The sequence below is a fragment of the Polyergus mexicanus genome, unplaced genomic scaffold (genome assembly GCF_030449975.1).
Source record: "Polyergus mexicanus isolate NDT 795.1 unplaced genomic scaffold, iyPolMexi1.0 SCAF_17, whole genome shotgun sequence".
NCBI lineage: Eukaryota > Metazoa > Arthropoda > Insecta > Hymenoptera > Formicidae > Polyergus > Polyergus mexicanus.
Window position 1 is genome coordinate 1,085,400 of NW_027223337.1, and position 21,821 is coordinate 1,107,220.

At 38.5% G+C, this 21,821-nt stretch overlaps 1 protein-coding gene across 5 annotated transcripts in view; it reads left to right on the top strand.

Moving 5' to 3' along the window:
- LOC138940585 (telomerase-binding protein EST1A) overlaps positions 1 to 21,821 on the top strand; it is a 99,180-nt gene that overhangs the window by 51,745 nt on the left and 25,614 nt on the right. For all 5 annotated transcript variants that reach the window (XM_070309597.1, XM_070309598.1, XM_070309600.1 and 2 more), the window contains 6 exons: positions 9,553 to 9,734; positions 10,774 to 10,847; positions 18,227 to 18,345; positions 20,485 to 20,588; positions 20,800 to 20,973; positions 21,466 to 21,669. In XM_070309597.1, coding sequence (XP_070165698.1) covers positions 9,553 to 9,734; positions 10,774 to 10,847; positions 18,227 to 18,345; positions 20,485 to 20,588; positions 20,800 to 20,973; positions 21,466 to 21,669 — 857 coding nt within the window. The remainder of the gene's footprint in view (positions 1 to 9,552; positions 9,735 to 10,773; positions 10,848 to 18,226; positions 18,346 to 20,484; positions 20,589 to 20,799; positions 20,974 to 21,465; positions 21,670 to 21,821) is intronic.

The window sequence follows — 21,821 nt, forward strand, 5'->3', positions numbered from 1 at the left end:
ATTTACATACTGTCCGCTCTGCAGAAAGCTCGCCGTTGATCGTTTCCATCGTGCATGCACGTTGAGAGATTGAAACAGGAAGGATTATAGCGTAAATAGAGAACACGAAGGTGTGAGGGAGATTAGGCTCGCGTGTTGGTCGTTGCGTGATGCAAGGTGTCTTTTCACCGCTTTTTGCCGGCGTTAAAGTCACCCTGTGATTAGTCTGCGAAACGGGATTGTTCGCAACATCCGCCGCATCGCGACGTTCCCATTCTCGCTCGCATTCGGGCTCTCCCAGATTTTTTACACGCTTTTTCTGCGCCAATCTTTTTCCGCCAACGAGTCCAATTACGCGCCTATTCAGGGACACCGTATCGATGCAGCTGTGCGGCTGACGCGAGAAGAATGAGTCAGATGTTAAAGCCTAGTCGGTTGCTCCATACAGGTGGAGGCGTGTTGTGGCGGATGACAAAACGTCGCGTGTCTTTCACGCCGACCCATCTTGTCTCTGAACCCCTCTAAACTCCCACAACGCTCTTCTGTAATATACCTCTCTCCTAATCCCTGCCGATCTCCACCGAGCTGCGAGCTCGGTGGACAGGACGGAATCATGTCGGCGACCTCGCAAGGTCCCGCCAAGGTCGAACGTTGAGCTCTAGCGAGCGAGCCGCTCTCGAGAGATGCTAATCTCTTCGTTGATCGGCGCGATCATCAGCATCTCGCTACCAACTGCCGCTATTACTGTTCAGCGCATCGATTTCGTGACTTATTTGCGGACGAAGGGAAAACGCTACCTGTCATATTTTCGCGCTCTCTTTTTTATTACAACGTGACGATTCGAGTGTCAATGTTTAGTTATCGCTCTTCTCGACGGAATAAAAGTATACGATCGTCGGGATGGGCGACTCCATTCGCATCGTCATTTAGATTGACGTGTTTCCCGTGTTAAGCGGAGAGGAAGACGTATATAATGTTGAGAAATGTTGAAGGTCATTTTTCGCAAAATCGTGAACTTTTAGTGAAAGAGAAAAGCGCGCATACGTAAAAACTTTCATTAATTTCGCGTATCTCGAGTATCGCGAGTAATTAAATTCGGATAGAATAATTAAATTATAATTTATTGTTGTAATCCCGAATTTATTGTTCTAATTGGCAAGAAATTAATTGATATTAAAGATGAGAAAATCTGACTTATCCCAGCATCTTCACTTCCTGAAAATACTTATAGTAGAGTAATAAACAAAAAATAAATGTATCAGAATTAATTACTCAAACATACAAATTCAATCTAAAATATTATATTTTTTTTTTATACAGTGCATCCAAACACAAACATAATATTTGATATAATTATATAATAAACAGTCAAAGATAAAGAGATAATAAACTTTGCTATCATATTGTTTTTCGAATTAATTATTACCGAGAATTATTCATATTTTTATAAAACATGTTTTATATCATTTTAATATCTATTTCCTGTCAATTGGCAGCAGCGTTTAATTGGTAGGATTGGAGCAAAAATGATTATATCGTAAATATGAATTTTATTTCTCGTCTTTTGATAGGATTGCCAGATTAACGGAGATGAATACAAATGAATACTCTTAGCGGAAAGTATTAAACGGGATTATTCTTTGCAATCTCGCTGTTCCGCTCGTTCCGTGTGTTTTCATTTTGTTTCTTTTTTTTTTCCCCCTTCATTTTTAAAATGCCATGTACAGATGAATATATTTGTAAAGAGAAGTGCAGAGGTGAGTTCTTTTTTATATTTTCAAATGTTGTTTTACAATACAAAAATTAATATATTTTGTCATCCTAAGTTGAAATTTTGCTCCTATTTTTAATCTCAATTTTTTTTTTTTTTTTTATGTTTTGTATATTGAGTTTTTACTTAACGCGTATCTTAAATAACGATAAATGAACCGATTTAGAGATATAAAAGAGAATCTTTGGATAAAACTGGGAATTAAATAATTTCCGAAGAAGCTAATCTGATTTTTTTAAGTATAAAAATAAATGTTTGCATTGAAAATTGGGATCAAAAAATAGGAGAACAATTTCGACTCGAGGTACAATTATACACGAGCTATCCTCTAAACTCGAAGATAATAAATATATACAGGAAACACAGAGCAGAGAGAGAGAGAGAGAGTTAAATTGAATGGAGCAAAACAACTGCTTCGAGAAATATGATCAAAGATATTGTTGTTTTTATATGTTCCAATATCTCTTTATATATATATTTTGCTATGGAAAAAAAAACAAAACAAAAAAAACTTAACAGAGCACAAACAACTCACGTTCATCAAGATGATGATGGCCCCGCGATAGCGTGACGTGCAGAATTTCGGGATGGGAACGTCCGTTTTCTTTCCTTCTACTCTCAATGTCGACCGGCGAACGTGCGCTCGCGCGGGTCATCGGCCCGAAACGGTCGTTTCTTGCGAAATTTATCTCACTGCCATCTGATCGAGCGGTATCGGGAGTGCGCGAGGCTAAACGGGGAGGTATCGGGAATATCGTAATCGAATGGCCCCGGCTGGCCGGCGTCGCTCGACGCCGTTCTATTAAATCTCGTGGTTGCGGCGCAAAGGGGCCTTACGAGGGAACCAGTTTACGATAGCTTAACAGACTTACGGAGGCAACCGAGAGCCCTTCCTCCTGTCCAGCTTCCCTCGCGTCAACCGTACGTATTCCTTATCGTCTGAAAAATGATCAAGGACGTCGCATATCTCGCCGTGTATACCTGGCGTGTGCGCACGCACACGATGCGTGCAATCGGTGTGTCTTACGGTTCGTTCACACGACGGCGAAGTTGGCGGCGACGCAGCCTCTCCTCTTAACGTGTTCTTGGCGCCAGGCGCCTGCCGCCAAGTCATTCCTCTTCTGCGGTGTCGCGTGCACGAGCAGCTGAGAAACGATCGCGCGCGAATCCCGTCACTAAATTTCCCCTTTTGGAATACACACCCTATTGCCCCTTGCTCGGTTTTATATTATATCAGGGTGTCTACTCCCCTTGGAAAAACGTGGAAAAAGTTGGAACTCTCAAGGATTCCTCTTCTATTTGAGAAAAATCAGGGAATTTTTATGGAATTTTATTGGGACTCGGGAATTTGAAAAAAAAAAAAACTCTCTTTCTGAGGTAATTTTGCTTTTATATCGTAAGCAGTCAACAACCCGCCGATAAGATAAATTATGAATTATGTATTTGAGATATATTATAAATATATATCTATCTCTGTTTATATATTCAATGTTTTAATTAAATATTGAATATACAGTACACATTTTTTATTGTAATTTTTAGTAATGAAAGAATGAAAATAAATATATTATCTACAAATGAAAAATGTTCATCCTATGAAAGCTGTTCAATTTTTTTCCAGTACATTTGCAAATCTAGCACTTGAAACTTAATTGGCTCTATATTTTTCCTTCGTATAAATGAAAAGCACATTAGAAAAAATCTTATTTTAGAAAGTTGCATCAAAAAATTTTTCAAACATTCTGTTCAACCTCTAGAATTTTAAATAAAAATACCTGGAGAATCAAGGAATCTTTCTTTGTGAAATTTGAGCAAACACATCCTGTATATGAATCTACCGTTGCGCGTATTTTATTTTTTTTCTAATTTATAATAAATGTCAAGAGAATCAGATATATTTTGTTAGAAGATTTTGAAAATCTGAAGAGTGCAAATTACTTAGGGGGAAAAAAAAAAGTCGCAAACGTACGCGAGAGATTTTAATGTTGAGAGAGACGCCTTTGGAATCGGCGGAAATTAAGTTTAAAATTAAATAAAGTGTAGTCGCGCGCGAGCGCTAAAAGGGTTGAAGTCGTTGAACCGTAGCCGCGAGGTATGTACTATGTTAATAGTATGGTAATGCGACACGAGTGGGATATTATGTTGGAAAATGCGTGTGCGCGCGCGCACGCAAATGCACCGATAAAATGACTAATAAAATAACGATTATGTCGGGCCGGTCTAATGAGGGGAACCCATTAATCCGCGGACGTGATTAGCGCGACGTAAACGGCCCCCGCGCGAAGGTCGTTGGCGAGATTTCACCTATGCCCGATTACTTATGGACACGCCTTCGTAGCTCATCGTCTTTACCGGACACGTCGTCGTTCTCGGAAGGTATTATTATTGGAGTCATCGGCAGCTAAACTCATCGCGCAACGCGTTGTATCCTTTAACACGTGGAAGAAAAGGAGAAGAGGGTACGTGGGTTTGAACGGAAAGGAAGTCGAGCAAAACTTTTGATTCCGCGACGGGGACGACTTTTGACTCGAATAATTATATGTAGGTGTCAAAGTTGTGCAATGTTTATATATTAATCACATCTATTACTCGGCGCCAAGTGTCATCTTTAATGAGAAAAATAAATCTAAGATAAATATCGCCTATGGAAAATACGTATTAAAATTAAATTTTTTTCTTGAATGAGAAAGAACTTTGAAGCAAGATATAAATATAAAAGAGCAGATCGAGATGTATGAATTTAAGAGGAACGAGCAGATCAAAATATTAAGAAAGAGATCATATCCCGTTTTTTAATACGCGACATATATTGAGTACTGTTACATGTCAAGATTAAAAATTCCGTATGACAGTAAAAAATCTAAATAAAATATCACGCATGGAAAATATATGTTAAAATTAGAGCTTTTTGACGAATGAGAAGACTAAGAAAAACAGAATATATTATAAATAGAATAAAAGAAGATGGGGATAAGTTTTCAAACGAGCGTATTACATTTAATTTAAAAAAAAAAAAAAAAAAAAAAGGAATCGATGGCGCTACTTTAATTCGATTAATCTTTTTTATGAAACGATACTCGCGAAAAATACGCCCTCCACCAAGTAGACGCAACGTCGTAAAGGTTGCACGATACATTGTGTGCGGCGTAATATCTCTATAATAGCCGTTAACGACTCGGAAGGTATAAAACGCGGTGAACGCGGGTAAAATGCAGTAGCGAGGATTGAAACGTTAAACCGCAAAACGAGCGCGCGGATTCTACGCGTCCGTGCGTGCCGCATTGCTTAAATAATGCGTAAAACTCACGGCCGAGATATTCGCGGCCATTAAAATCATCCTACATCTCTTGCGCGCGGATCCCGATGCTCCGCATTATATTAGGTGATTGCATAAGTTCTCGTGCCCGATTTAAATATAAACTTCAATAGATTATATTTTAGAGATAACACTATTATTAATCAATTATATAGTCTCCATTCTTTTCTACAATGGTTTTCCAACGATCTATAAGCTTGTCGATTCCATTTTTGAAGAAAGAACTTGGTTTTTCTTGAAAAAAGTTTCTAAGGTGGTTTTCGACAGCTTCCTCGGAATTGAGATTCTTGCCATTTAAACTATTCTGCAAAGACCGGAACGGATAAAAATCTGAAGGCGCAATATCTGGAGAATATGGCGGGTGCTGCAGAATTTCCCATTGCGACTCCTGCAGTTTTCCCGCAGCTTATTCCTTTCAGTCAGGAGATGCGGCACCCACGTATCAAGCTTGGAAATGTTTCCAAGCTTTTTTAAATGACGAAAAGCGGTTGAATTATCCATGTTCAGCCTCTCAGCAATATCCTCAGTTGTAATCCTTGGGTTTCTTTCCACTAAGGCATGCACAATGTCATCATCGATGCCAGAAGGCCGTCCAGAGCGGGGTTGATTCTCCATGTTGAAATCACCATTTCGAAATCTGCCAAACCACTTTTTGACTGTTCGGAGAGCAGGAGCGCGGTCGAAATAAACGCTTTGAATATTTTTTTGTGCAATCCCAACACTCACGCCTTTCCGAAATTCATATAGCATTACGTGCCGCAAATGCACCTTTCGTTCTCCATTTTTAATGATTTCTCTTATGCACAAATGGACTTATCTGAACAATGTCTGACGCTAAATTGACGTAAGACAACGTCATCTATTCGGTGTAAGCAACAATTACCACACGAAAACAATAGAACTCCGCCATGCAGCAACTTAATGCCATCTATAAAAATCGGGCACGAACTTATGCAAAGATTAAGATTCTCGTGTCGGGCTATTAAAACGCGATTATCCTCAGACAATAGTTCGCTCGTCGTTCCCCTCCCTAATCGTTACTAAACGAGAATGGGGTAGTATAACCGAATGAAACGAGTGCTTCTCTCTGTGTGCCGTGTTACCGCGGGCTCCGAAACAAGTGTGCTTTGTCAACGGTATTCATCGATATCGCCGCCTCGGTTATCGTCCTTACCGTTAACCACTTAAGGACCCAAGAGCTATCAAAACACTGACGAGAGAGAGAGAGAGAAAGAAGTGATCGTTTTCGGAGATGTCTGTTTAGAACGAGCGCTAAAAACATCACGTACTTTGAATGGAAAAAAAAAATTGTAGAATTTATAATAGACTACACAGAGAGACGAGACGTTCGTATATATTACATTTCTCATCTCTCTCTTTCCGCCGGGCATAATATTAACGTAAATATACGATAAGACTAACTCGTGTGAAGAGAGCCTAGGGAGTAATACACACCTATGTATATATATATATATATATTATCTGTAGAATATGCATCGACAAAGATTTTCTAAGGGAATAGGGTTTCTCTCGTTGAAAGATGAAAACGCCGGATAAAAGCCTGGAAACAAGAATCCTCTCAACATTCTTTTATCTAACGACAGATTCACTCTACTCGCGGGGAAAGTCACGAGTGAAAAGGGGTGTTCTCCTCAAATGAAACAATTTTAAATTTTATTAAATTTTTTCTCACTAAATAAAGTTTCAATACTGGATTGTCGAAAAGAGAAACGTAAATATTATAATCCGTTTGGGAGTTTATTTTGAATTTTGAATCGAGTTATTTTTGGGGCCCAACTTATATAAATATTTTATGATTTTTAACAATATTTTTGCTTGATTTGAAAATAGAAAAAAAATATCTCGCGTAAAAATTCGATATTATTGGTGCGGCGCGAAGCCAGCGAACGAGAGACGCGATGTCTGCCAGAATCGCTAATAATCGAATTATTATCAGGCTGCACGCGGCTAATTTGATTGCGCACGGTGACTCGATCCCGTCCGTTTTCCTGCCCGTAATCGCGTTAAAATATCGGTCCGGGAACCGGGAATACCGAGCTTACCCACCGACTTCATTAAGAACGCGCGGGATCTCGCTCTGTCGCGTTTGCTTCGTTAGTTAAACATCTCGATAAGAGGCAAGCATGCCGTATCTTTTGCAAAGTTCGTTCACCTTGCGACTGATCCGTATCGAGTGTTGCTGTTTAACTATCCCTCCCTTCCCCCATCCACAGAATTTCGTACGGAAACTTGTCCCCGTCATCGCACGCCGCCGTTTCGCTATCGCTGTTACGTATCGTTAATTGTCGTAGATATATTATAATTACACGCTGTTCTTCGAAAGAGAGACAGTGCGACAGCGCGTCTATTCGCGGATTAACGATCGCAGTTAGATCGCGCGAAAGACGGGGAAATTGGAGAAGTCGACGCGAGAGAAGACGATACGCTTGAGTTTCGCTAATGATCGCGGTGGCAATTAGTTAAGGTCTCTCCCTTTAAATCTTCTCTAACTAATTACCCCTTACATTCCTGATAAGGAGGGAGGACTATACGGGCCCCTCACCCTCTCTCTCCCTTTCTCCATCTCTCAGAGCGACCTCGCGGTTAAACGCTAATTATTATCCTTGTCCGCGATAAATTAAACTGCCAGAGTCCACTTTCGAATATGGCTCTCGTACGTGTATGCACGGAACGCTTGATGGAAGATGACACGGACGTGCCCTCTCGCTTGTTAGATTTGTGTTATCCTTCTATTCCGCAGAGTCAATTCGCATCGCGAAAAATTACGCTCACTAGGTTCATTTTCGGACTGCTTGCAGTCACCGTCAACTTTTATCGCGAGGGAAAAAAAAAAAAAGATAAAGTCGACTAACGAGTGTATATACTTTTTTTTTTTTTTTAATGTTTCTTTGAATAATATATTGATTCCATTTATTTTGTAGATATTTTGTGTTTTAATATTCTCTATATATCTTTTTTCTGCAGAAATTTTTTATTCCCCGTTTATTGCTCTGGATTAAAAAAATTTTTCTTTAAAGGAGAATAATAAATTTCTCTTTTTCTAATAAGTGTAGAAAAGAACCGTATCCTATGTAACTTGATAGACTCACTATATTATTCGTTTTCATTAATAAATACTAGTTAGTCCCGATAAATGGCGTTCTTGCACGGCTCTATTACACCATCGTTAGCGACGCTCATCTAATTAGCTTCGCTATAGCCCGCTAATAAAGACGCACAAAAGGTAACGGCGGGTCGTTCGCCGAGGACGAATACTCGCGCGGTAGGTAGTATCCGTGAGATAGTAGAATCTATACGATTCTAGTATCGAGAAGAGAAAATACTGAACGCGACATTGTTCTGATACTGTGGATCTAATATATTTATAAATTTTCTCTACGATTTTTTTTTTTTTTTTAAATAAAATTTTTCATGAAATCTTGGAAATTTTGCAAGAGCGTATCACGCTTTCGGAATATGAAAATAATTCTTGTAGCGGCATAGCAATTTTACGACTCAAACCAATAAACGAAATGAAGAAAATATATTTTCTCTATGGGCCTCGAAATTACAGAGGATGATATTCAGGCCATTCTCTGTTACTGCAAATTAAACTTCTCTCGTGGACGATACTGCCAAGGTCGGGAATATCGTTTCCTGTCGAGGAATCGATTCGTTACACCGGCAGATTCTCTCCGAGGAAACATCTCCAGGAAACGATCTGGAAATGACTCGGAGATGGCGTAGAAGGTCGTGCCGTGACCTTCGCTCCTTGGAATCCGCCGGGAGCCCGGCGTCCCGTCACGTAGCTTCGATACGACGCATAATGACAGGCCCGAAGAGAAGAGTGCGCGGCCGCCAATGGCGAATCCGGTCGCGACGCCGAATAGATTGCGCATCATCACCATCATCATCATCATCATCATCATCATCATCATCATCATCATCATCATCATCATCATCATTATCATCATTATCATCATCACCATCGTCATCATCATCATCATGACCGAAACGTGATCGCTACCGGCATTAACTTACGCGTTTTCCTCTCCTCCGATGAACAATCATCACCAATTTGCCATTCAGATATTGCCACGCGCGGTAGGTCCACCCTCGCATCTCTTTCTCTCCTCACGAGTTCTTGTCCGTAATCAATCGGAAAGATTTTCTTTTCAATATGATGATACACTAATGATTTCTGACGGTGTATCCTATGCGAGATGAAATTGTTTCGAGCAAGTTTTCAGGATTTATTTGAATATGGCGGATCTGAATTTCCTCGAAGAAATTAATTTTTATAAGAATGTTTCTTGTGTATTTTTATGTAGTAGTCCTTGTAAAGTGATAGTTTGAATTATTTTTATATATTTAATGTCTTTTTAGGAATAAAAAATAATCTCTTTGCTTTTTTCCAAAATGAATCGATCTTATTGTATATATATATATATTTATCTTATATTTTTGTCGACATTCTTGATTGCAGATTCCCAGATGGAGCAGGGATACAGATCAGAGGTCCAAGAACGGGCGCTTGTAGTATCGCTGCAGATGTTCAGTCTGATCCTAGAACGCGGCGTATCCTTGCTGAAAGCTCAGCTGGACAGCGGACAGGAACCGAGGCTGGTGGTCGGCGAAGATCTGCAAGTGCTTCTACCAGCTATTAAGGTACTTTATCCCCTCTTTTTTTCTTCCGTTATCAATACGTATCGGACGAGCAAAGTCTTAATCGCGTTTTGCGACGAGAGTAAATCAATTTCCAAGTCGATCACATCCATCGTTCGTGGCTCCTCGCCATTACGGCATAATTAGATCTGGAGCAGTGACGTTATCGGTTGGCTGTCATTGACCCACGGCTGTCATTCGACTCAACTTGGAACACGTCAGGTTTTCTTCACGAGTTCGATTCTTTGCTTTATTTAATTCGCGATATTTCATTTTAAATAAATATTTTGCTGATATATACAAACACTATGAAATTAGCGTGTCTGTATTAGTTAGTTACCGCGTAGTCTCGACTAACGAGAAAGAGCTGTAAAAAAAAAAGGAGGAACAATGATCGGAATGCGAGCAGCTGATACAAGGAATAATAGCTACACTCGCGCATACGACTGTATGAAGGGTGAGACCATTAATATTGCCCGATAAAGTAGACGCGATACAAGACGCGTTGAAATACGTTTCACTTTGAGGATAGATGGACGGTGCTCGATGAAAAAAGCACCTCGCGGGAGTGTCTATAAATAACCAAGTACTATCGCGCCTTCTCCGATAATTGAATATTTGATAAAACTGTAAATGACAAGTAAAAATGTCGAAAAATATTATTATCTCTTCTGAAAAAACATGTTTTTAAAAGAGAAAATTTCAAAATATCTTTCATATTCTAAATAATTTACATTTTCTTATAATTATATATATATATTTATATTATTGTTGCTTAAATGCTTTTATAAATAGAGTTACAATCTTTTTTTTTTTTTGCGCAAAAGCTTCTCTATCAAATAATAATTTTTAAAAAATACTCTGGCGCATTGTTTAATGTCGAGCCCTTATTATTTCTCACAAGTCGACGTTTGGTGCATAGACAATTCTTTTATTAAAACAATTAACATATATTTTGACTTGTATTAATCACGTGTTTTTCCATCGACTTTGCATTAATGAGCTATAAATTTTGCTATTTTTTTCACGTTCGTTTCTGCAGATCTGGTGCGACTGGATGCTCTGCCATAGTACCGTTTGGAATCCCCCGCCATCTTGCACGGATTACAGAGTCGGGTAAGTTTCTTAATTTTAAACTCAATCAACGAAATGGGATTAGCGCGATCTTCAGTCACAATCAGTTCTCGGCTTTGGCGTCTAATCCTTTTATATTGTTTCGCAACGTACGAATAAATTTCGTTCGCTTTACGGACTGCCTTCTGTGTTGCGGCTTAATTGCAACTTTGTTAACCGCGGAGACCCAGCGTTAGAATTAAATTTTACGCTACCTATGAAAACGAACGTGTATACCGTAGCTTGTAGCAGGAATGCGCGATATATCTCGAATTTTTCGACCTTGCGGTTTTGTGGCTTGTGCGGTCTGAATCGCAATCATGCGCGACTTTCAGCCGCGCTAGAGCGAGATTTGCGTTTTATTGAAAAGAATTTATTAAGTATTTATTAAGTACCGTCCGCGCAAATTCGATCATCGAGAATATCGATAGCAAGACACGCATCTGCCATTCGAGAGCGTACTTATACATTAATGATTGTCATTTATTAGCTTCTTTTTTAACAATTATTTTTTAATCAATAATTAATTTTCAATGAGAACTAGATATGTGTATATACAATACAAGACATAATTTGAACAGTAATTTTTCACTCGAGTGGACGTTAAAATGTTTTTTTTTTTTTAATGCTTAAATTTAAGATTGGATAGTGCGGTTAAATGAATGTAATAGCAGAGTGGAGATTAATCGATTTTGTTATCCTTACTTTGGTATCGATAAACAATGTAGACTTGGAAATTAATCATTTTCGTATATCCTTCAAAGATTTTTTTTTTCTCCCTCCCTCGAAAGAGACTATTATACGAAGGAGAATATTAATTCGAAAATGATTGTTATATTCGATCGTCTTCAGCCTCGGGGTTTTAGCTGTCCTTAAGGACAACACGAACGGAGCGCGAGAGGCACTTAGCATGTAGCGCAATCATGCTCTCTGTTGACGTGTGACTTTGAGATAACTTAGATTCTGGGAGCAAGGGATCATTAGCGCGCGAGATGCTACCAATCGTATCGTGACCTAATCGCATTTGGCTATCATATCGAAATAAATTATAATCAGACTCATTTAAATATGCCTGAGGCACTCTAGCTTTCGAAAATCTTCCGTGTGCTAGATTATAGATTCAAGTGCCCAATCTATTGTAGCAGTATGAACAATTTAATGAATTTCATGAACTTTTTTTAAAAAATATTAGAGATTGATCTTTTTGGCATTTTACACGTTTCCATCGATGAAACAGTACGTCGGTATTTTTAAATCTTGGACATTTCTTTTGTTCGCGGTATGACAGGAAGGCCGCTCCTTCTGTAATTGTTTGTAATTAAGAAAAAAAACTAATATTATTCCGCAGATATTTTCGATTGAACCTAATTAGAATTTGAAAGATTAATATTTAATATCTTTCTAATCTCCTTCAAGAAATGAAAAGATTTCAGCGAAATTGAGATATCTAATTTTGAAATGACATTACTTTACTTCTTTTTTTTTGTGAAATTGGATTCAGTATTTCAAAAATATATAACCTACGGAATAAAACTAGACCGAGTTTTTTTATTTCAGACATTTACGCGAGGAGTAGTATGTCGCATGCTTTTCTAAACATGCTACACTTGTATTGAACAAAAAGAAAGCTAAATATATTTAAGATATAAAAATACTGACGTACTATTTAAACATCAATAAAAATATGTATAAAACATGAAAAAGATCAATTTTTAATATTATTAGAAAAAAAATTCCTACACTGAGAGAGACCCATTTCGTGAAATAAAACAAAATTATTTGGTTGAATCATTTTGTTGACTGAACACGTAATTTGGTTTTATTTAACAAAAATTATGTTACTGGAAAGAAGTTAAATGTTTACACTAACAAACTATTTTGTTTTCATACAATTGTTTATCTGAATAAAATTTTATCGTTGCGATAAGAAACTCATCCATCTCATCGCGTTCTAAACAATTGTATTTGTTACTTGAACTAAATCGTTTACTTGAATATCATAAGCTATTTTGCGCATTCATGTGTCACTGCGCGGTCAATAGTTATGCAGTGTAGGGTGACGTGCAGTATGCGGTGCATCTTCAATCATGGCGGATTCATCTGTCCGGGAAATACCGATTAGTCTCTCGTTAACGACGAGAGAATTGAAAAGATGGAGAATACAATCTGTACATCTTTTTCTTATCGTATCACAGGAGACAACTATCAAGTAAATTTCTTGTTGAATATGGATAAACTTTGGTTGATGCAACAAAAGCCAAATGTAACTGCAGTTGGAAAATTTGATAATACTAACGTGATTCAGTGAACGAAATTAAAATAGAAAGCAACCAAAAATTTGATTTTATACAATTTAACAATTTTGTTCACTGAACCAAATTTGTATGTTAGTCATATCGAATTTTTCAACTAAATTTTTTTGTTGTATTAATTAAAGGATCTGTTTTCCCATATCCAAACGAGAGATTCAGTCGATTCAAACAAATTCTATTTCATTCGACAAAATGTGGGTCTCTCAGTGTAAAAATCATCAATTTTTTTTTTGTACTGGTCGAGTAGATTCTGGGCTCTTAAACGAAACGGGAAACGACAAAATCGGGAATACTATGACAAATCCGGCGACAAAAGAGCGTACGAAAATTTTTCTACACATTCCATTCGATTGTGATTATTGTATGGTACCATTGCTCGATAGACGCGAGCCTATTCTAGCGAAAGAGCCGATATCTCACTAGGCGCGTGAGGGGAAGGGGTGGGGTGGGGGGGGGGGGGTCAGAGGGGAGATAGGTGATGGAAGCGAGCGTGGCGTAGGTCACGGTCAACCGCTGCATCGTATCGAGTCTCGATCTCTCGCGCCTCGTCGCGCGCCCAACCGCAGGTACCACCCGCGGCACGCTATTTCTATCGCCCTTCGTCGCGAATGCATAATTTACTGTCTCGCTTTAATTATTACCGCATCGGTTCTAATTTGAACTCCCTGCGAGAACGCGCGAGTTTTGCACGAGAGAGACACAGGCACCTGGTCTACGTCCCCCGCTTTTGTCAAACGGATTAATCCCCCGAGAGATGTGTCGAGAAGAGAGACTAAGAGAGAAAGAGGGGGGAGAGAGAGAGAGAGAGAGAGAGAGATTCGTTAGGGTAGCTTTCGCCAACTTGTGCATAGCAACTATTAATTCAGGTTGACACTTGAGGTGTTTTGAATTATGGCCGTTGTATCGGACTATTAATTTTCCTCGCCAGGTGTGATTCCTCGGCGAATCTCGCCCCGGTGTGAGAAATTCGCGGGTAAAGAGACATCGTGACACCCGCGGCGGTCCCGTGGTGCCGACGACACCTTGGTGTTCACGATCGTAACTCGTTTCTAATTCATAATTCTTAGGGTAGGAACCGTCGCCGCGTAATTTGATTGACGAATTTTCGGAAAAGAGGAAAAAGCACAGATCGCAAACGCGTTTGCTACTGATACTCGCGGGTCTCGCATTTCTATAAACATAAAATAGAATTGATAAAATTTATCGAGGCAATTTTGCAGCGGATTAAACGAAGGAAGTATATTCGTAAAGAGTTTTATATATTTGTAATGAAAAATTTTGTGTGCCTGTGCTTTTGTTAACTTTTGTTAAACTGGAATCTGTTCGATAATATATAATATATTAAGATATATAATATATAATATAATATAACAATATAATAAGATTTATAATATATGTATAAAATGTCATATAATAATAATATAATAATATATAATGTGTACGATATATAATAATAATTATAATAATACAATCTTGAATTAAAGAATGATTCGGGATGATTTTTAAAAGATTATCACAATCATCACGGATTCTAATATTACGAAGATTTTTCGACGTAGTCAAGAATGTGTTTATTAATTCAATTTTATTCGATGATTTTCTACTTGCTCGAACTCATAATGAATTCCGATTTGAATTTCGCTCTTTCGTTCGCGAACCCGTTGAATCCCCGAATTGTCAGTGACAGACGTTCCCTGCGCTGAGTCACGTCGCTAAATAAGGAGCACGGGGGAATCCCGGTCCGGTGTCCCGCGGTGCTGGCGAGGGCCCCCAAGGACCAGTGCGTTTCACAAAGAGATCGGGTCGGCGCGTCTCGAATTGATCATCCGCGAGCGTGAGCGAATACTTTTTGGCGTGCACCTCGTGCAGAGAGACATCGAGAATAGAAGAAAGAAAGAAAGAGAGAGAGAGAGAGAGGGGGGGGGGGAGAAAGAGCATCCCGTTCATCTTATCGACGCACGGCGCATCGTCGCTGCTCTCGGCGCGAGTTTCGCTAATGAGATAAAATAAAAGAAGAATAAGAGCGAGAGAAAAGAGCGCGCGAGAGTCACGCTTGTCCGACTGATGCAATCTACCGTCCATTAAACGAGAGCCTCAAGGCTCCCTCCCCCTTTTTTTCCCCCCAGTCTCTCTCTCTCTATATATATATATATATCTCTCTCTTTCTCTTCCTCTTTTTCTTTCGCAATGTCTCGTTCTCGAGACGCGCGCTTAAATCTAGCGGCTACTATCCGGCCGCGATAGGTTAATTATTGTTGCTTGTTAACGATTAACAATTACGCGAGTCAAGCGTTTCCTTGGCAAGGACGCCACGACGAACGCGGCCGCCGATCTTCTCTCGATCTTGTTCGTCGATTGCCTAGCTTAGAACGACCAGAGCAACGATTCTCGTGGATTCTCCGCGATCCGAGTCCCGTAGCGGACGTGATTAACCAATGATCTATTAATGATGCCGATCGATTAATCGCGCCCGAAATTAAGCGATCGATTAAAAAGTCCCTTCTTTCGTGTGATTTTCTCTCACGCATTATCATTGAAATTGTGACGTATATTGTAAATTGTAAATGATCGTTCGATGTCTGAACGATAAAACGAAAGATGGATGATTTTTAATAATTATTTGAAGAATATTAGAAGTTGAAAGTTTTGGCGTTTTACATGTGTTTTTATTGATGACACTATGTCAATATTGGATGTTTGGCTTTTTTTTTTTTTTACGAGCCTCTGTTCAAAAACGATATGACACACGACTTCTTGTATAATTGTCTGAAATGAAAAAAGTCGATGTAGTTTTATTGTATAGGATGTATTTTTGAGATACTGAATTTAATTTTAAAGAGAAAAACTTGAAAAATGACAAAATAATATCATTTGAAAATTAAATATTTAACTTTTGTCGAAACTTTTTCGTTTCTTGTAGATCAGAAAAATAATAAATATTAATTTTTTTAAATTCCATTTAGATTCAGTGTCTCAAAAATATTCTACGGAATAAAATGAAATCGAATATTTTTTACACGAGGAGTAGCATGATGTCACACGTTATTATTAAACATATTGTAATACGCGTAAAGGCACGTGTCGGACAAGAAAAAGTTGTGTAGGATATTTATTGAGATACTGAACCTAATTTTACGAGAAAGAATTGAAAAATGACAAAATGATGTCATTTTAAAATTAGATATTTAATTGTTGCTGAAATTTTTTCGCTTTTTGTAAATCAGAAAAATAATTAATATTAATATTTTAAATTCCATTAGAATCCACAAGAAAGGACTAAATATCCAAGATTTAAAAAAAAAAAATGTATTTTAAATCACCAATCGTTTATACTGTTAGAATAGACTAGGCCTTTAATTTAGCGGGTGACTTTGGCTTTACAGTAACACGGAAGTGGTGAATGGAAACGTATAGGTACCTCATACGCCGTAGATAGATCATTAATAACGTCGATGGGGAGAACGAGCCGCCATCGGTCGCTTATGCGAAGTACATTAAACGTATAAATCCCTGATCTATTATTATTATACACTGCTCGCGCATTACGCGGCTCTTTCTCGCCGCAAATAATTTCCAATGCATAATTCTCGACATTGGTAATAAATAGAGTGCGGGGATATATCATATTCGCGAGCGAGGGCTCGCGACATTTTCTCGTCCTCTTCGCGCGACACGAACGGTCGGATATAAATTTGATTACAGGATGTCTACTCCCTGGAGAAACATGAAAAATCTGGAATTTTCGGGGATTACTTTTACCTGGAAAAATCAGGGAATTTTTATGGAATTTTACTGGGACTGGGAATTTAAAAAAAAAAAAAATTCTCTCATTTAAAAAATTTTCTCATATTGTAAACAATCGGCAAGCCAAATGGATTATGTGTTTAAAATATATTATAAATATATATATATATATCAATATTTTACTGTTTATATATTGAATATGTCTTAACAAAATATTAAATATGCGATACATATTTTTTATTGTAATTAAGAGTTTTTTTATGTCTTCCCTTCGTATGAATGCGAAGCATTGAAGAACGCAAGAAATAAAGAGATTTATTTGGAGAGTCGCAGGAAAAAAAGATCTGTAAAATATTCTAAAATTTCGAACGATAATATTCTTACAGGGATTACAGAATTTTTAAAGAATTTTTTTGCAAAATTTACAAGTAGACAGCCAATCGCGTCTCGAATTTATCAATATCTCGTCGTAAATGCGCGAAATCGCGCACTCGAAGGCGTGCGAAAATTCGTGAACGCGCGTTCACGCCGTGAATCGTGATCGCTCTCCGAAAGCGCAAAATCTTCGTGGATATCCCGACGTATCTTCGAGACTGTATTTTCGGCAAACAGAATTCCATCGGTGGTTCTTGGTCACGTCGCGGTAATCGTCGTACCCTACGGCGTCAATATTCTTCGCGTGACGAATGATCCAGAAACTGAAAATATTTACCTCATGTCAGAGCCAGTAGCGAAGAAAATCAAGTAGCAAATTACCCGGTTTAATTTTTTTTTTTTTTCCCCCTGTAAGCAAATGTTTGAGCAAGTGTTGTTTACACAGCCGGCCGTACTTGACGAATTTTCGGAACATTTACAAACCGTCACTCTTACAAAAACAATAATTAGGAATCTGAAATCCGTAGAAAATTAGCCCGTAGAATATTACCGCAGGTATAAAGAAGGAGAGGTCATCGGCCTTTTAAGGCGCCACGGAGCATCGGGAAGAATTCAGTAAAAAATATACTTTGGAGAATTAAGAGTTATTATCTAAAAGCGGCGCGAATCACAAATCACAGTTCGACGACTCAATCTTCGAAGGTTTAATCGCGCAGAAAATAAATATTGGCCTTGGATATTATTAAGAATTTTTTCCTTCGTTTTTAAATTATATATTAGAAGAGAATCCAGTCTTTCTCTAACAGTTTTTGCCAAATCATTGGGGATCTTTATCTTGACGCAGATGAAGCGGATGGTGGGCGATTCTGTCAGACACCCGACTCATTCTGGATGCATGTTATCGTGAAATTTAGAGAGGAAACTTAACTCGATCCTCTCGTTATGTTACAGGCCGCCAGGAGATGCATGGACCAGGCTGGCGACGATGGTGAATCTTTTAGAAAAATTAAATTATACCAGGACAATCTTGATTCAGGGCAAGGATACCGAAGATCGCGAAGAGAATAAAGGTACGTTAATTTATAGTATTTTTCTTGCGAGAAAGACTTTTTGTAAAACAATTTTTACATGGATTTTTTAATGTAAAAAAATCCTGCTAGAAGGGCAATTAAAAAATCAACAGACTTGAGAAATTAAGGGCCCAGTCTACTCTAGTAGTATGAGATATTGATAATTTTTAATAATTTTTTATCAAAAATATTAGAAATTGATCTTTCTGATGCTTTATATGTGCTTTATATTGATGTTTAAACAGTACGTCAGTATTTTTAAATCAGTCTTTTTTTTTTTTTAATTTTTTCATTTCTGCAAGATCAGAAAAATATTAAATATTAATTTTTAATATTTTAATTAGGTTTAGTATCTTCAAAAAAATGTTCTTTTGTATATGTATAAAAATATTCGGTCCATTAGTTTACAGGATATTTGTCACATCAACTTTGAAAACAGTATAAAAAAAAAAAAAAAACCGTTTAAAGTTTTGCAGGTCTATTCGAAGACCCGCACGCTATCCTATTGAAAGTCATAATTTCCTTAATTTAGCGAATTTTTCAATAAGACATTCTTCAGATATCATACTTTCAGAAAAATGTAAAAAAGATGGATTTTTTTGATCTTCTAAAGTGGTCTGGGCTTTTAATGTATCGCGAAGATCGAACGCAAATTGGCGATACTTGAAATGGGCGAAACGAGATCCGATCGAAGTCTGCTCGACCGAGAGCAACGCAAGAGCGATTCTTTCGAGCGGACAGTCCTGGACGAGTCCTTAATCGAAAAAGTCGCGAGTTCCTCGAAGTGCCGATGAAGTCGGTGACCGATCTGTCGACCCGTAGGTAGCTGGCGCGACGGTTGCGTAACGGTGAATACGTTCGACATGACCACTGCAGTGCCATTCTCTTGCGGCCGTTTACTAACGTGTGGCCAAATGGTCTTTCAGCATGCGTGCGAGCCACATTAGCCACTACGTGTTGCTCGCCGCGTTTACGTTACGAATACACAAATTGCATTGCTCCGTAGCTCATTCGCGCGTAGATCTCGAGACGAACCGACGACCGTATACATAATACATATTAGCCTCCCTTGATTAGTTTCAATTCAAGAAAAACTCCATATTACATGAACGGTTCTGAATTTTTTCTGAAGCAAAGAGACATAATGTTACGTCATCGCCAAAGTTATAGGCCAATTTCAGTAGAAGCAATTGTCGGTGACCATCATTGGTAGATCAATCTCGGAATCGACTAATGATCGCGAATGAATGCGTACGATATTCGCGCGAAAGAGCACCATCAATTTTCCTATTTTCGTCAGATCACCAGTTTATACTTTCATCGGATCATTCGCGATCGCGAGTTCGGTCTCGAACTAGGTCCTCCAACGGTCGCCTGGAAACGAGCAGCGTTCTAGTTTCGTCGGCGCGTCCTTGCTCACGGTATACTTACCTCTAAACCGAGTATGGTACATATTGAACGTCAGTGCGCGCGTTTGCTCATAGTGAATAATCATACGGTGAGGTAGGACTGATCACACTGGCTGACTAGAATTGACAAGTTTGACAAGTTGCGAACTTTCAGTCTTTTGCGTTTAACGTAGCTATTGTCTGTCCCGAAATCAGCGAGATATAAAACACGTGGCATATTTTTTTTTTTTTTTTTGTTATTAATTAAATTTAAATCTAAATTTAAATAATATCTTTCAACATATTTCGACATATTTAGAAACGCTAAAAATTTCGTTTGTATCTCTTATTTAAAAGATAAAAGAGAAGATTAAAATTTCATAAGTGATATAAAAGTATTTAAAAAAAAAAAAAAAATCTAGGATTTCTTTGCGTATGAAAAAGTTTCGGAAACTTTATTCACTTTTCGCATCGCGGATTATTATTCTATGCTTATATTGCATTAGCAGAATTTAATGCTGGACGCGAAAGACGAGCGACACATTTTATCGATTGTAAGGCGCGTTGCATAAATATCTGAGCTCCTTTCGCGATACGTGATATGGATGTTTGCGAATAAATTCAGGGTCGATCCTCCTCCGCATGAAGGATCCCCTTCTCTGCGGGAGGATTCGATTTGGCACGATTGTAGAATTTCACGCGAGGATTTCATCGTGCGTACAGATAGAGAATTTTTACGTTTGCTTTTTAGACCTGGAGCTCGTGAAATTACCGGAGGATATCACCTTGGCAGGATTCACGCCGCTCATGTTGAATCCGCAAGATCCTTGCTACGTGGAGAAAACTGAAGACATGGTAGGTTACATTACGTCGTGTAAGATCGATGCTTTTATCGCTGATTATAAATTTGAAAATAGAATATTGCTCGTCCTATTTAAATTTATAAAAAAGAACGCGTTATTTCTCGAGAAAAAAAGAATCTTAGTACATATATATATTATGTGTCATCGCGCAGTATCTCCTCTCCGCGTTGCCACGGGATAAATTCGCGATGCGTCGTTTTCAGGAAGTGGCACAGGTGTGTCTAAGGATAAGCAAGATCCTCTTCTTCGGTCAAGTGTTTTTATGCGGCTTGGAGACACCGGTGCTGAAACTGCAAAAGAGCGAGAGCGGCGTCAGCGAATACGTTTCCGTGGTCGAGGCCTCGAGCACGAGTTCGCCGAGTTCGCCGCCGACACAGGTATGTTGGTAACTGTCGTAAATCTTAGCTGCCCGCAGAAAGCGCGTACGGTGCGCTGTGTAGAGCCCCGCGAATTCCGGATTCGAAATGACGGATAGAAAAGACGCGGAGAGTTCAATAATCTTCGAATAGTCTTTAATTTTTCCTGGCACAATATATAATAATAATAATAAAATAATAAAAATAAAAATATTATATATATTGTTATGGAAAGGGGGAAATTTTTTAAAATTACTCCAATAACTTCGAAATTGATTAAATTATTTAAGTGAAAAATAGTAATGGAGAAACAAAAATTAAGAAATGAAAAATTAAATTCATGAAATTATTTAAATAATAATAAAATCAGTTATATGCAACTATTACCTCGCAATTACATCGAAGTGGGAAAAGTAATGATCGAGATTTACCTCTCCGGAATTTCTAATCCGTTAAATCCGATCGCTGCTGTCACGGTTCATTATCCAAGGAACGGAATTAATTCACTTCCAGAGCGACTCGGAGCTCATGGTGGAGAGTTACAGCGAAGGGGAGGAGGAGTCGATTTCCACGTTGAGAAGATTACCCTCGTGCGGCAATGTGCCCGACGATACGACGGCTCCCGTGGCGGCCGTCGAGATAAGGTCGCTGATCGAGAGGAAGGAGGAACTGGAGAGGCGACAGAGGAAACAGGATCGACATCGACAACGGGTGCAGGTGAGTGCGAGAAACATCTCGTAGCTGATACCCTGCATAGCTGGCAATCATGTATTGATTCGTCGACGCGATAAAATAGCGTCGTATTCAAGCGCTACTTATATTATGCATTATTACGTCGAAATTGTCTGGTTTAAAAATATTCACAAATT